At 49.3% G+C, this 16,713-nt stretch overlaps 1 protein-coding gene across 1 annotated transcript in view; it reads right to left on the bottom strand.

Moving 5' to 3' along the window:
• The window catches only part of LOC118900196 (CXADR like membrane protein), a 90,439-nt gene extending 75,843 nt beyond the window's left edge, over positions 1-14,596 (bottom strand). The window contains exon 1 of the mRNA XM_036862525.1: positions 14,225-14,596. Coding sequence (XP_036718420.1) covers positions 14,225-14,252 — 28 coding nt within the window. The 5' untranslated portion in view covers positions 14,253-14,596. The remainder of the gene's footprint in view (positions 1-14,224) is intronic.
• Positions 14,597-16,713: the final 2,117 nt, after the last annotated feature.

Here is a 16,713-nt window from a genome sequence, read left to right as displayed (position 1 = left end):
CGCCAAGGTGTGTGATCTCCACGTACCCCCTCCCATGCCCTCTGCCTCGGGGACGGAAAGAAGCCCTGCAGCAACCAGGTATCCTGGTCATGATCAGCAGGGGGCACGGGCCAGCATCATGGGCCCCTTTGCAATCTCTAATTCAGGTGGCTATATTCCTGCGAACGGTCTTTGAAGATGTGTACATGCTTTAAAATCCTTGGGGTTGCTGAGCCATTGAAAGAGCGTTAGGCTAGGAGCCAGGACACCAGGCTGGCCATGAACTAGCTACATGATCTAAGGCAAGCCACCTGGCCTCTCTGAGGCCAGTTTCTCTCCCTCCGCCTCTCCCTTCCCTCCTGAGAGACATTTTCCATGGACCAGCAGCACCAGCTGGAAACTTGCTGGAAACACGGAATCTCAGGCTCTGCCCCAGACCTGCTAAGTCAGATCTTGCATTTTAACAAGGTCCCCAGCTGATTCATAAGCACCTTAAAGTCTGAGAAGCGCTGGCTTAGGTGACCTGAATAGCACATGAACTTATGGCACCAGCTCTGCAGTCAGACTGCCTGGGTTCAAACCCGGACTTCACAGCTCACTAGCTGTGTAACTTTGGCAAGGACTTCACCTCTGTAATGATCCACGCCCTCCTCTGTAAAAGGGGACCCTAATAGTATCTACATGGTAGAGTTGTTATGAGGATTAAATGAAATAACATATACAAAGAGCTCTGCACAAATAAGGGCTCATTGAATAACTTTTTTCATTTATACAATGTCTCGGTTGCTATGCACACCATAGAGAAAAAAAGCAGATGTTTATTTATCGTCTCTTTACTGAGTAGCTATCTCTGTGTCAAGCACTGTGGGGATACAGAAGGCAGCGATACAAAGTCCAGACTCTTGTAGAAACAGACAAGAGACAAGTGCATGAGCAGAGGTAAAAAGAAGACTTCAGACTGTGATAAATGTTAGGGGGAAAATATAGCAGGGTAATGTGAGGTGATCAGGCCAAGGCTCTGGTTAGAGGGGAGGCTGAGTGGAGCTCAGAGAGGGTCTCACGGAGGCAATATTTGCACTGAAACCTGTAAGGTAAGAGCCAGCCTTGCAAAGACCAGGGAGAGAGCGCTCCAGGCGAGGGACAGATGTGCAAAAGCCCTGGGATGCGAGCGACTTCGGCATCTTCAGGGGCAGAGGCCTGGGCAGGTCAGACTGTATGTGGGTCTATTCTAGTGCCAGGGAAAGCACTGGGGGCAGAAACAGGGAGCTGGGGGAGCAGGGAGACCTGGGGGGCACAGGTGAAGCATCAGCTCACAATGCCTGCACGGGGAGGACGGCGAGGGATCGTTGGGGTCTGAAGCCTCCCGCTAAGGAGTACAGCAGAGTGTCCTCCTACTGCAGAGTGGGAAGGACCTAGAAATTCTCCCCTCCGATTTCTCCTGGTGCAGGGTGACAACTCAGACCCAGAGAGGGAGTTGCCCAAGGTCCTTCTCCACACTGCCTGAGGTAGGTCCCCAAACTGGCCTGTAAACTATGACTGTGTGTTATTTCCAGAGTGAGGCTGAGTAACTGTTTCACAACTATCCCCACATGTCCGCCCTGCCCCCTCTATGCCCCCAGCTGCACGCCTCCAGTCTCCTGACCCCTCACCCACCCCCTGATGCAATATCTTCATCTCACATGACACACACTCTTGCTCCACTGTTTGCTGAAGATCTTACACCTTAATGACTCTCCTTTTCCAAATCCCGCATTTCACTTCCTGTCTGTACCAAACATTCTGGCCTTTAACTACATTCTGTCTGACATCGTTCACCATTTCCTTTTTCCTCTGTCAGTCTGGTCCCCTGATAGGACTTGGATGAGCAAGTATCCAGCACACAGGAGTTGCTTCATAATGGAAATCTGTATCTTCTGATAAAATCCACCCACAACCAAGCCCTCGGAGATCCCAGGGAAAACAACATGCACAGACGAAACTGTTACAAAACCAACCTAGGTCAGAGACATCTCTCCCTATTATGAGAAAAGTGATGGTTTGATTTCTCGGTGTCAGGGTGGGATTAAAATCGCAGCAGAAATCAGCTTTGTCTGAAACAGCCCTAAATGAGCAGATGAACACATCCACCTCCAGGCCTACCTGTCATCCCCTCCCTTGAGCTGCCCTTATTTCAGAGTCCCTACTGAGCATGTGACTTGGAACAGAGAGAAAGTTGACAAATGTGGGTTATGCTTCTATCAGTTTGAGGCTGCTCCGCCACCCCAGTCTTACAAATGTCTTTTCCTACCTTGCCTGGTACCTGTGATTTTCACATGTGACAGTCAGGTTTGAGAGCAAAGAAACTAACAGAAGATGACACACCACCACCATCACTCAAAGGACGCAACACCTGCTTTGACCCAGGTTTACTCTAAGATAAGCCAAGGCCTAGAGGAGCCCGTGAAGCGTGTGAAGTTGGCCAACCACCTCCTCACTGGAGCACAGGTTCAACGATAACTTCTATTTATGTCCCAGTGAAGTGCTCGCCACGGGGAAGGAAGGGCCAGGTAACTGCTGCCAGCTTGCTCGCAAAGCTGGGTTAGGATCCTGTGACGAGGAGCCAGGCTTCACACAGGAAATCCTGTAGGTGTGGAGCGCTGCTTGAATAGCCTACTATTCCTTCAGTAACTAACTTGGAGAGTCTGCTCTTTGGCAAGCATGGCTCAGTTAGAGGCTTTGCCCTCTGTGCTCTCATTTCCCGTGTCTCCAGGCCCCAGGGGCATAGGCCGCTGCTGGCCCCAGGCAGACCCTGGGTAACTTGCTGTCGGCCACTGCCCGCTCCAGCCTCGCCCCAGTAAAAGGAAAGGAGAATCCAGGAAACTTCAGACCCTTTATAACATCATCATTCCAAGGACAGACAGAAAAGCTTAACCGCGAATCACTCACGCCCACACAGCACCAAGACACCCTCCAGCCTTCTCACCCCCATGTGCTCAACTCTGGGACCTGTAACTCCTTTCCTCTCAGCCTATAAGCCTAAGTCTTGCGTGTCAATGGACATCACCTGAGGTTACAGCAGGTGACGGTCCCAGGTCAGGGAACTCAGGTGCACGTCTTCCATTTCCCCAACTCCTGCCAAAGGTGCCCGAGGTCCTGCTCTGGAGCTTCTCAGATGTTTCTTATGTTCTGCAGGGATCTTGCAGATCCTGGTTCAGTGGGTCTGGGTGGGACCTGAGATGCTACATTTCTAGCAAGCTCCCTGTGCTACCCCTGCTGCTTGTCTGAGGATCACACTTTGAGTGGTCTACTACCTGGGTGAACAGCCAGATGGTTTTCTCAGGACTGTCCTTGTTTTATCATTGAAAATCCTGTGTTCCACGTCCTGAGAAACCTCCCAGTCCTGGGCAAATCAGAACGGTTGATTACTTGAGACAAATCTCAAGCCTTCCCAGAGTTGAAGGCAGCCATATCTGGCAACAAAGCTTATTCACTGCCCCCTCCATGAGCTGGTAATGAGACACTGGAGGATGAGAGCCAGTGAGGAGCCCTGCTGTGGGGTGTTGCTGCCATGCATAGGGAGGCTCATGGTCCAGCGGAGGAAGGGGATGAGCAATGGTTTGGGAGCCAGAAGACCTGGCTTCTCCTTTTGATTCTGCAACTAATTAGCTGTATAACACCAGGAAAATGTCTTAACCTCTCTGATCCTTTTCGATAAAATGGAAGCTGACACTACGTGTCTCACAAAGCTGTCATGAAGATTAAATGCGCTAACATACACATAAGTACTGAGCCTGGAAATAATATTTTTTGAATCCCACCAACACTTCTTGTAATCATTGACTTGTGTTTCCTCTGTTTGCCCTACCTCGGATACCCTAGTGGAGTTAGTGATGTGCAGGGTGAATCCACCAAGACAAAGGAGAAAGAGGGAGGAAGAGGACCTTTGACTCCACGTGCCAGGCGACACAGGAAAGATGAGCTGTACAGAGTTCACACTTGCCTGCTCTGCGTGTGTGTGTCTGTGTCTCACTCTGTCCCTCTCTGTTTCTCTCTCTCTGTCTCTATCTCTTTGTGTGTCTTTGTCTCTGTGTGTGCATGTCTGTTTCTCTCTGTCTTTGTCTGTCTTTCTTTGTCTCTTTCTCTGTTTTTTCTGTCTCTCCCTGTCTCGCTCTCTTGTCTCTCTCTGCTTCTCTGTCTCTCTCTCATTAAGTACCAGATCTGAGAGCAGCCACACTGGGTCCAGAGAGAGAGGGGAAGAGCTAGGGGAAGGTCAGGCTCAGGTGGCAGGCATATGAGGACGGTCACCTGGATTCCTCAGGGCTTGGGAAGCTGCAGGACTCCGGGAACAGGGAGGGAGAGGCAGTGGAGCAGAGACGGTGGCTACGGAGAGGTGGCCCCATTTCCGGCTCTCCTCCATTGAGGATGGAGAGGCTGCAAGGCGGGAGCCTGAACTTTGTTATTGGCTGGAGGGATGGGGGATGGACCTCCAGCCAAGGAAAGCAGATGGAGACCAGGCCTCGGACTCTACCCGCCTGGGCCAGGAATCCATTCTAAGTGGGAATTCTAGGTCTGTGGAAATCTGGGACACCCAGTTTAGCCCACACTCTTTGCTGTTCAGGTCAGTGGAAAAAAACAGACATTTTTCTTCCCACCTTGAGGTTTGCCTTTCCTCCCAAATTTAAACAGGAAATACAATTCAACATGTCTTGAATGTGGGTATTGGGCTCACTGGATCTAATTTTGGTCAGGGCAAAAGTAGAGGATGCAGGGCCTTGCAGCTCCATCTTAGGCCAAATCCTCAAAGACCACATGGCCTCCCATCCATGTGTCCCCATAGGTATGCCATCCGTCTGTCTCTCCACTCCTGTCTTCCCCAGATCATTACTGAAGCAGAAGGCAAACTCAGCTCCAGTCTGTACAGCTGTACAGCCTACGACAGAACACCTGACCTCTCCAGTCTAACTTTTCTGACCCAAAATAGGGATGACAACAATACCGGCCTCACAGCAGACTTCCCTGGTGGCGCAGTGGTTAAGACTCCGCGTTCCCAATGCAGGGGACCTGGGTTCGATCCCTGGTCAGGGAACTAGATCCCACATGCATGCCGGAACTAAGAGTTTGCATGCCACAACTGGGGAGCCGGCGAGCCGCAACTAAAGAGGCCATGAGCCGCAAATAAGACCCAGTGCAGCCAAATAAATAAATAAATAAAATAAAATAAATATTAAAAAAAAATAATACCGGCCTCACAGATTGTTGTGAGGATACCAGAAATTTCTGGTATGAAAGTCCCTAGCATGATGCCTGCTACATAGTAGGTGCTCAATAAAACATTACCTGACAGCGAAAGCAGAAATTAACCAGCCCGTGTTTGCCCAGGCTGGACAGCCCAAGCGGGCACAGGCCTTGGGGAGTGTGTGATGGAGAGGGCAGAGTGGGGAACAGAAGTCCGGCCCCCTGTGATTCAGCTTCAGCAACCTGCAGACAGTATGCAGGGCAGCATAAGGAAGGGCGCCTCTTGCCCGGGGCTGAATAACAGAAAAAGTTACTCTCCTAGAGCAGTTACAGACAACTGGGGCACAGACGGGGTTTATGCACCTCTTGGGATCCTGGAGCAGGGTGACATTCCCCGAAGGACATCTGGGAACTCATCTGCAGGATGGAGGGGCAGTGGTGGCCGGAGCCCTGAAGGCTGGCCCTGCTGGCCTGGTGTCTGCTGGCTTCAAGCAGACCCTCCATATACCTCTGGGCTGAGCCTCTTCCAGCAAGGACAGTCATGGGAATCAGGACAGCCATTTATTAGCTTATTATGTACCAAGCAGGATGCTACAATTCTTTGTATGCATTGCCTCATTTAATTCTCACAACAAACCTATGCATTGTTAATAGATGTGATTACTGGTGAGAAAACTAAGGTCAGGAAGGTGAAGTGCCCAAGGTCACACAGTTATAAAGTGGCCCAGCCAGGACCCCGGGGCTGAGCTCTTACAGAAGTGGCTACCCGGCACATCCACATGGCCGCCTATGTGCCTTCCCCCACTCTTCCCTTAGAGAGTGATTGTAAATAATTGGAACTGTCACTGGAAGTAATGAGAAGTGACAGAGGCTGGGTTGGAAGGCTTATTGCTCCAAGTCAAAATGATCCCCACAAACCCAAGCCTAAATTTAAACGATGAAGTCGCAAAGCACTCTCCCTCTCCAGGATTTGACACCCCCTCAACCCCAACCCTCCCAACAAGAAAAGAAGCAAAAGGTTACGTCAGGTGCTGAACCTGTTCAATACAACGGATTTCTTCTGGAGCAAAAAATTCCTTTTCGGCTTGATCCTGTTCACTTTCCACGTGGACAAATATTACTCAAACCTCAAGTGACCAGACCACCGTTCTTAATTAAGAGATCCAAATTCACTGATGTATTTCTTCCTCTTTTTCTTTTCTTTTCTTTTTATAAACATCCCATGAGGGACGAGGAACCAGAGGCAGCTATGTAACTGGCAGGTTGTGAGGGAGAACGAACCATAACTTTCAACAGGCAAGGATGTCGGGAGGTCCAGTCCTTCCAGAAAGCACCTGGCTGAAGGCCAATGACACACAGCACTGAATCCGTCCCTTCTGATGACGATGGGGGTGATCCATCAACCCACCAGCTGTTTATTTAGCACCAGCCCCACTAATGTGCAAGTGCTGTGGGTGACAGGGGAACATGAGCCACCGTCCTGAAGATGCACGTGGGAAGACACAGCCCATCTCCGTGAGACGGCACAGGATTGAGTTGCTACCTCCCCGGGACTCCTAGAAACCCTGGTACCTTCCTTGAGGACAGCACTCTCATATATCTGCAATTCCTTGTTTAGGACTATGTCGCCCCACTGGGCTGAGTTCTTAGATGGTGGAAACTGTGTTCCGTATCAGTGGCATCTGAGAGCCTAGCACAGGGCCTGAACTACAGAAGGAGCCCCCCTTCTCTAATTGTTTTGTGAGTGAGGGTGCATGAATGATGTCGAAAATGTTATGGGACACACATGAAAATCCCTGGAAGCTCCTGAAAGCTGCTGCTGCTCTCCGTGAAGTAGAAAGAGCTCAGAGAAGCTGCTCTGTGAATGCCGGGAGGGTCGAGCTTTTAGCTTTTGCATCCTCTGCTTTCTATTTCTACGCCTTCCTCTTCCTCCTGCTCCTCTATCTTCTCCCCTGTCGCCTTTCGTGACCTGAACTCTCCAGATCCCCTTGCTGCCTTGCTTCAGAAAGACCTCCCATATTCCACACCAACCTCGGAAGACGCTGCCCATGTTCCCTTCTCAGTGTGGGCACAAAGGCAGCGGCTTTCTCCCCTGCGTCCCATGGAAACAAAGTAGCCTTCAGTCTTATCACCAGCAGACTCTGGCCGAGGCTCCACACACAGTGATCCAACCACTGTCACTAACAAAATAAAGGTTGTTTGATTTCAGCATTCTTCCCCATTCTGGTCTATGTGGTGCCAAAGGAAATAAACTTATTTTCCCAGAATCTAGACAGTTAGGAAGCTCAGATAACCAGATTTTTTTTTTTTTTTTTTTTGGTACAGTCTGCATTCTTCTTTGGGAAGAAGTCAAAACTGCTGAAAAGAGGAATTTAATTACAAAAGGCAACATATAGGGTGAGTTGTAGCCAATACACTCACCATCCATAGCCTCAGGACTAATAAGGAGCTCACGCAACCAACCCCAAAGCAAGGCGAGGTCTCCACAACTATGAGAGTCTTCTGATTCGTTAGAAGGAACTAGTAACCCATGTACGACATACATAGTAATTCTGGGTTATAAACAATAGACATTAACCCAAACGAACCATTTCTTAACAATTTGAATGGAGTGGGGGGTAGGGGGTGATAAATGTTCTAACCAAATTTTCCACTGTGGGATTTATCGTTTGGAATCCTGTAAATGAAGCCTTGCTTCAGCCTGATCCTCTCTTCTTGGTAACACAGAAGCCTTGATTTCAGAATAACTATGTGCCTCCTGATAATTGGAAAGCAAATAGTTTTTGGAATCCAAAATGTTGGGTCGGTGTCCTGGCTCAACTATTTACTAAGAGGGTAATCTCGAGAAACTCACTTTATTTCTCTAGGCCTCAGTTTATTTACCTGTAAAGTGGCATAATAATGACATTTACTCTCAAAGAGTGATTTGAGAATGAGATAAGGTATGTTAATATATTTTGTAAACTGTGAAACTTTGTGCAAATGTTAGCAATAAATTCTACTGCCATAATAATCCTACCCACATAATTCTCTCTCAGGTACTATGAGTGAGCTAATAATACACAATTCATATTTCAAAACCCAACCACAAGTTCAAATCCATGCAAGGAAATCATTAAGCTACACACTTAGTGGGTGCACTTTACTGTATGTAAATTATGCCTTAATTTTAAAAACTGAAGGAAATGCTAATGCCTGCAAACAGTTTCATACAATAGACCCTCTACTCAGAAGTCTACCCTGGGTGTCCATGCTTGGGGTCGTTTTGTAGGTAACTCTGCTCAGGATGAGGTCCTTTCGGTGAGTATTTCAGGTACTAAACTTCTAGGGCAGAGGTCTCTGGCCATCTACCCTGACCTTGAATGATGCTGCCTGGCTATCAGTGCCCCAGTGCAGACCCAGGATGGAGTCACTACTGCTCTCTTCACATTAGGCAGCCAGCCGTTCTGGATTCATAATCATATGCTACCTATTGCCATGAGGGCTCAGTGGCTGAAAAAAATCAGATAAGCATGGTAACACCCATGTGTTCTGATCACAGCCACATCTGGACCAGCTGGAAAATTCTCAGAATTATAAAAAAACCAGAGAATGTTAATGGTATAAGGAAACATAGAGATAACCTGAGTCTAGTAATCTCGTTTCACAGAGAAAGAAATTGAGGCTCAGAATAGTAATGACTTACCCAGAATAACCCAGCAAAATTATGAAGGAGCTAGAGCTATTGATTTCCCATTCTATTCCTTGTAGGCACACCTACACCTTTAGGACTTTGGGTATAATCCCTTTTTCCTGAATATACCAGACATTATACAAGGCACTGCAGAAGTTTCCAGGATTTCTAGTTATGATGGCTAAACTGAAATATTATGACATCGGCCCTATTTTTCAGGCAATTTCTCAACATAAAACCAATGGCAATTATTCAGCACTGACTACATTTAACTGAAGCATCTGAAGAGCAACTGTGATCTTGGAGCTTAACTACATGAGCTGAAAAGGAGGGAGAGAGATTTTCCACTTCCAGAATGTGTGATAGGACAGATTATGGAGTTAGGGGGTCTTGTCTTGGCCCTTCTACTAAGCAACCTGTTTAACTTTAGCCAAATCTCTCTGAACTTTGGTTCTTTCTTCATCATAAAAGAAGGGGTAGGTTTAGATCAAGGATTTAGTTGGGTTCCAAGGAACGGTATCAGGAGGTCAATGAACCCCTAGAAGTTATAGGAAAATTTGATGTGTATGTGTCTTTTTCTAAGAAGTGGATTCAGGGTTTTCACTGGATTCTCAGAGGGGTCTGGGATTAAAAATTTTAAGAACCACTGATTTAGACAGTGTCTTAGCTTTTCCCCATGTCTGCTAATCTTTGATTCTACCTTTTAAAAATGTCTGTCTAGTTCATCATCATTAGGTACATTTATGAAATATACTCATGTGTACTTTGCCCAGCTGGGCAAAAGATAAAAATTGAATGAGACAAGATATGAGTCTACCGGGAATGTTTCTATATTATAACCATCACCATTAATGTGGGAAGATGAGGGAAGGACATGGAATCCTACTGAGACCCGTCATTAAACCACAGGCCAGTGGGCCAAGCATTCAAGCACTCCTCAAACTCATTTTTTTGGAAACAAAGCTCTTTCCCAATCCTGGCAAAAGTTTCAATGAATTCTATTGTTAATGTCTGGTACTAACGTACTTGATATATTAAGTTTGTATAACAAATGTATTATCTGGTCCTTGTCCATGTAATGTTCTATGCATAATTTTTTTAAAAACAGTACTGGGCTTCCCTGGTGGCGCAGTGGTTGAGAATTTGCCTGCCAATGCAGGGGACACGGGTTCGAGCCCTGGTCTGGGAAGATCCCACATGCCGCGGAGCAACTGGGCCCGTGAGCCACAACTACTGAGCCTGCGCGTCTGGGGCCTGTGCTCCGCAACAAGAGAGGCCGCGATAATGAGAGGCCCGCGCACCGCGATGAAGAGTGGCCCCCACTTGCCACAACTATAGAAAGCCCTCGCACAGAAACGAAGACCCAACACAGCCATAAATAAATAAATAAAATAAATAAATAAACCCAAAGTTTAAAAAAAGAAAACAAAACAGTACTCGTGTTTGCATTAATGGACAAGGCAGCATAAAAGCAAACAGTTAAAACTGGGCTCCTCGCAATTGTGTTGTTCCACAGTCAAAAAGTAATAATACTCCAGATCTTTCACCTCTCTCGACCTTAAATGTTCCAAATGTTTCAAATAGCCAATTATTTTAACAGATACTTCGCAAGCTTTTAGTTTCTGCTAGGTACTAAAAGTGGTACCCAGATGAATGAGGCATGGACCTTACACTCTAACTGGAGTGTTAGGTAAGTATTCAGATGGCTGTAATACAAAGTAGCATAATAGAACGGCTATTGGGATTCAAAGGAAGGAAAAAAGTACATTCTGTTGGTGAAATCATGGACAGGTGTATGGAGGAAGTGGTACTTGAGGTGAGACTTGGAGAGTGAACAGGATTTTGATCTGGAGGGTCAACAATCTGTAAGGGTGGAGATTAAGAGGGCATTTTTGGTGGAGGGATCATCATAAACAAAAGCATAGAGTCAGAAAGAAGCATGGGGCATGGTTTGAGTACAGGAAGTAATCCAGGTTTCTTGGAGAGTTGTTGGGGGTGGGGGGGAGTTGTGAATGATACTGTGTAAAATCCTTAATATGAGAATGAAGTGTTTATACTTGACATTAGAGGCAATGGAGACTACTAAAAGTTTATGGAAGAGCAGAGTAAGATCATGGAATCAGAGAGAATGTGAATTCAAAATCCCTCCACCCCCATTCTGCAGTCAAGGAACCCAGAGAGCTTGCCAGATTCCTAATCCAAATTCTTGCCTTATACCAGCTGTTTCACGAGGTTACTCGGGTAGCAGTATGTAGGAAGGGAAGAGAGAGTTTGGGAAGGAGACCACGTGGCAGCTATTACAGAAGTCCAGGAAGAAGTTCAGGTAGGATAATGAGACCGAAGCAACAGGGGAAGGGGAGAGGTGGTGGTCAGAGGAGGGGCTGGGGGAACCCATGAAGTCCCCCTTGTTTCTCCTCCGTGGGGCTCAGAGCATTCCTTTTCCTTCACATCAGAAAGGCGGGACATTCGATTTCACTCACTGGCAGGTCCAGAAAACAAGGAGTCAACTGGCCCATCCTTGTTCAGACTATGAACGCTTAGCCCTCCTGACTCCCTTTCAATACTGCGCTTTCTCTAGAAAAAAGAGGCCAGAAATCACGCTAGCAGTGGCCAGAAGCCACCCTGGATCTGTTCCTTTCAGGGAGCAGGAGATGATTTTAGGATTCGGGCAACACTGAGGGCTTTCCTTCTGGCTTTCCTAAAGAGTGCCCGCCCAGGCATCCCAGGGCTCAAAACCACTTTGCAAATAAGGCTAATCCAGCCCACGGGAGTGGTTCCCCAGGGGCTGCTGACCCATGCAGGGATTTCAGCTCCTTCAGCGCTGCTCCCCTCACATGCTGCTCTCTGCCTCTCCAACCTCATCTCAGGTTTCCTGCACTGTCTCTTGTCCTGACCCTTCAACTCATCTCCACTGTGACTTCTTACTTGAACAGTTTATTCAATTGAGAGCTGGGATGTCATGTGTCTGAGTACATCTGACAAGGGCATTGATGTGGCAAAAGCTTAATAGTAGGTGAACATCCTACTGTTAGGTGAATAGTAGATGAACATCCAGTTATGGAGAATTTCTAAGTCAGTGGTCCACTTTTTCTCTTCTACATGGCATTTGGTTTGTAACAATTTTATAAAGACAGAACCCTCCCAAAAAAGATATCATGAGAGACAACTTCTATGAGAAAGACATCAACCCAACAGATGATATTCTCACCAGAGGAATGATACACATAGTAGGCACTCAATAAAAAATGGCTAAGGAACCAATGACATCTTTTGATCCATGTCTTGGTCTGTTCCTCTTTCTCACGAACTAAGACGTTGACCATCATCAAAGCCAGCTGATTTCAACTGACCATGTGGGCCAAAGTCACTTTCCACCAGAAACTGTGCCCAAATGGGGCTGGTGTAGAGCAGGTGCTCAAACACTCTTAGTTTTGTTTCCCTTTCCCAGGCTCCTCCCACGGGGCAGGATCTCGCTGACATTTCCTGCTCCATGAATAGGACTGAACTGGATCTCAATGCAGAGAATATCTTTAAGAGTCCTTCTGTGGTGCCGGCAGACTCTATACATGGCGGTTCAGCAAGCAAACAACCTGCATTCAAATCCTATCTCTGCTAACTAGGAGCTTACAGCTTTGAGCAAGTTACCTGACCTCTTTACATCTGGTTTTCTTCACCTGTAAAACCGGGGTAATAATAGTGGGTGGCCAATAGGGTTGGCGTGAAGAATAAATGAGTTAACAAGATAGCCCGTATAACATGCTCAGCATAATAAGTACTCAATGAGTTCCAGCTGCTTTTCATAAGGCTGCTCTGACATTTGAGCCTACTGACATCGGGTGGTTGGTGGCTTAGGGGTAGAGGCCAGTAAAGGTGCCATCCAGATATGCCAGCTGTGCTCAGGAGTGGTACTGCAATACTTGGCTGGTATTTAAAAGAGCTTAGAAAATCGTGGCTCCTCACCTGCCCTACTTGAGCAATAGTTTAGGTTAATCCACCTGTTTCATTCCTCTAACCTGGGTGAAGAGTTATTGTTGGCCTGAGGCTGGCCTAGGCAGGCATGTATAAGGCCTAGTTGGTTTGTAAGGTTTCAAAAAGAGAGACAGAGAGCTCTAGACATCTAATTCAGAGGGAGTTTTTAGTGCCTCTTCACTTTTGTTTGGGGGGTTTTCTATCCATTAGGTCCCTGACAAACTCCTGGTGTTTAAGGCTGTCAGAGCCAGAAGGGACTTAGGAATCATCTCATTTGCTTGTTTTGGAGCTAAGGGAACTGAAGGCCTGGTAGTGGGTAAGTGGTCCAAGATCACCCAGCGAGTCAGTTCAAAACCGGGACCAGTTCTCACCTGGCCTGGGCTCCAGGGCAGCGCTCCCTTTACCACGCCTGCTGGCTCTTTGGTTTTCTGAACTCAGGCTCACATTTGGTCCCGGCTCTAGGTGTAGCCCACGCTTCCCTGGTGCCTATCATGACTCTTCTTCAGCTCCGCAGTCGGCCTTCCCTGCCCTGGTGCATCTCCCTCCTGTCAGCTCTTGCCCACACATCCTTGATGGGCACTGTCCTGCCCTGTCCTGTAAACTTGCCTGCTTCCAGCCCGGGTGAATCTATGCCTTAGGGCCTCTGAGGCCTCAGGAGTCCTGCCTGGGTGACACCCAGAAGGGACACGCAGGGCAGCACTTCTCTCGGCCCCAGAACCTGTTTCCCTCTATTCTCTCCTCCGCTCCATTTTTCTCTGTCTTGATCAGTCTCTCTCAGTCTTGCTGTTCTGCCTCACATCCCTCCTCCTCTTTCCTCTCTCCCTCCCAGCCCTTTCCCTTCCCCTCTTCGTCCCTCCCAGTCTGTCCGCACCTTCCTGGTCCTCCTGGTGCTCTGCCCTTTCCCCTCTCCTGCTTTCCTCTCCCCCTCTCTTCTCCCACTCCCTTTCGCTTACCCTCCAACACATCTGTTTCTAATCTGCGCCCTCCAGGCGCCTGTTTGAAACGAAAAAGCTCCCCCCACCCTCAGGAACCTGGCACAAAAATTCCTGAATAATACCTTCCCTCCCCCAATTCTCCAATTTCCCCAGATACTCCTGAAACTAAACACCACCCCCGAAAGCACCCGCCACACCAAGCGGTTCTCGGCCAAACTCAACCAGGAAACACCCCAACGCCCAAGGCTGCTCCAGGGCCCAGATGTGCAAGACGTTTTCGATGGCCGACTGGGCGGCCCTGCGCTGCCAGATGTGTTCCTCCCTGGCCGGGAGGCAGGGACACAAGCGTCCGGCTCACTCCGGGGGCCGCGGGGACAACCGTTCGGAGCCCGCGTCGCGGCCCGGGTGCGGGACAGTGTGTGCCCGGGGCCACCCGCCCTCCCCAGGCACTCACCTAGCCCGAGCAGGACGAGGGGGATCATCCCGATCCCCGGGCGCGGGCTCCTCCCCGCTCAGCCGCTGCTTGGCTCCGGGACGGGCGGGCTCAGGCGACGGACCTCAGGCGAGCTGGGCGCGGCGCCTCGGGGTGCGCGCGGGGCGGCTGCAGCCATGTGCCGGCGCGGGAGCGGCCCCACGCCTCGCGCCCCGCGCCCAGCTCCGGGATCCCCGCAACGGGCGCAGACGGGCTTCCAGCGCTCGCCCCACCAGCTGGCACTCGGACGGGAGCGGGGACCCGGGTCAGCGGGGAAAAGGCGAGGCGGAAAGACCCTACCGCTTCGTGGAACACTTTTCCCTGTTTGGAAAGAAAAAGGAGTGAAGAAAGAGAGGGGGGGGTGGAAATAGAGTGAGCTGGAACCACATGGTTGCCTCCCACCGGCAGCCCCTCCCTCCCTCGCTCGCTCGCTCGCTCGCTGCTCCCTCCCTCCCTCCCAGCGCTCGGGGCGCGCGGGGCGCCGGCCGGGCAGCCGCGGGGGTCGGGCCCGCGGGGCTCCGCCGGCGGCTGGAGGGAGGAGAGGGGATGCGGCCGCTTGGAGGCCGGTGGTCGCGCCCGGCGCTCGCTGCGGGGTCGACGCTGTAAGGAGAGAGCCGGGGACACTTGGCCACGAGCGAGGATGAGGCCTTGTCAGCCTCCTCGGTCTCCGTCCTCACTTCGTCCTTCTCTCCACTTCTCTCTCGCATCTTTTTCTCGCGCACACACGCTCTGCTTCCGCACAAATCTGCGATTTCTCCTCTTCCATCTCCTCTCTCCATTTCTCTCGCGTTTGCATTCTCCTCGCCTCTCCTCTCTCACCTCCTCCCTCCTCTCCTTTCCTTCCTCATTCCTCTTTTCTCCTCTCCTCCGCCCTCTCTGCCACGTCTTAGTCGGGGTGAAACTCCAGACCACCGTGCAGACAGCCCAGCCTGAAAGTGACAGCCGGGACCGTCAAGCAACGGGTCTGGTCGGGCGCTCCTGACTTCACGGCCTGTTTGGGGTCCACAGCCTTTCCGTCGGCCTTTCGCCCTCGCTGTTTCTCCCTCGGCGGTAACCACAGCAGCCCCCTCCTCGGATCCGGCCGAGCTAAGCGAGCCATCCCCCCGGGGGAGTGGGGTTCACAACTCTGTAGAAAGGAGTCCGTCAGGAAGTCCTGGAGCTGACCTCCCTGCACGTGGCCCTGGACAAAACAGGCATCACCTCCTTTCAGAAGAGAAGGCAGAGGGCACGGGTTCCCTCCTCCGTGCGAGGGGCCCCGCCAAGGAGGCCCGCGGAGGGCCGCCCGCGAGCTCCCGGGTCGGCGCCTGGGGTTGTGTCTACCAGGACCCTGCTGCTCGGCGGTGGCGGGAGGGGACTAGAGAAGGAAAGGGCAGCGACGGCTACGCTCAGGTCTCAACTGTCCTGAGGCCCCGAGAAAGCCTGGACCTGCACTCTCTGGTGCCCGGGCTCCGGACGTCCCCGGAGCGGGGGCTGCTGCTTCAGCCAGACGGAGGCACGATCTGACCCGCGCCCGCGAGGGGAGCTGGGGCCAGCCTTCAGCGGCGAGGCAGGCTGCGCCATCACACTTTCAAGCTCGTTTGCCCAATCCTCGCTCCAGGGGCCTTAGATGCCGGAGCTGTACGGTCCTTTCTAATTAGCTAGTCTTTTCCGGTGTAATGAAACCAACCCCATCTCATAAGTGAGGAAAGCACAGGCCTGGAGAGGTGATGGCACTCTCACCAGGTCCTTCAGAGGGGTAACAAAAGCAAGGGCTGCTCTTGGGGCTTTGGGATCAGCTGTGAGAGTTGCTTGAGTGGAATTCCGGCATTTTTTCCCTCTCTCCTCGCCCCCCACCCTTTTTTCAATAACTATTTATTATGCATCTACTCTGTGCCAGATGTTTTTTTAGGTGTTGAGGACACAAAGTGAGTAGAACTTGGTTACTGACATTTCTTAAACATTTGGAACTAGTATATCTTGGCATCAACTATGGACCAGGAAGCGTATTAATTATTTAATATTTATCGTTTTATTAATTCTTATGATAATGCTAAGGGATAGGCAGTTTTGATTCCATTTTAAAGATGAAGAAACTATAACCTAGAGAGGTTAAATATCATGCCCCAGATCACAAAATATTAAAACTCTTCTATTCCAATATTAATATTCTAATGTATTATTATTAATATTAAAAATAAAACATTTTAACAGTCTCTGACTACTTTTTTCCATTTTATACTTCTTGTGTAATAGGAGAAATAGAAATATTCATAACTATAATTAACATATGAATGTGTTGAAAAAATGTTAATTCTCTTAAAGGCTGAGGAAGGTAGGAGGGAAACTGTACAGAGAAGGTGACTTTTTGTCATCTCTGTCTTAAAATTTTATTTAATATTTTGATATATTTTCATACTTAGAGAAAAGTTGCAAAAATAGTACAAAAAATCCTTGTATACACTTCACCCCAGATTTCTACTTTTTATTTCTTT

Source organism: Balaenoptera musculus, chromosome 8 (genome assembly GCF_009873245.2).
Source record: "Balaenoptera musculus isolate JJ_BM4_2016_0621 chromosome 8, mBalMus1.pri.v3, whole genome shotgun sequence".
Taxonomy (NCBI): domain Eukaryota; kingdom Metazoa; phylum Chordata; class Mammalia; order Artiodactyla; family Balaenopteridae; genus Balaenoptera; species Balaenoptera musculus.
Note: the sequence above shows the minus strand (reverse complement) of the source record. Positions and strands in the feature narration are given on the sequence as shown.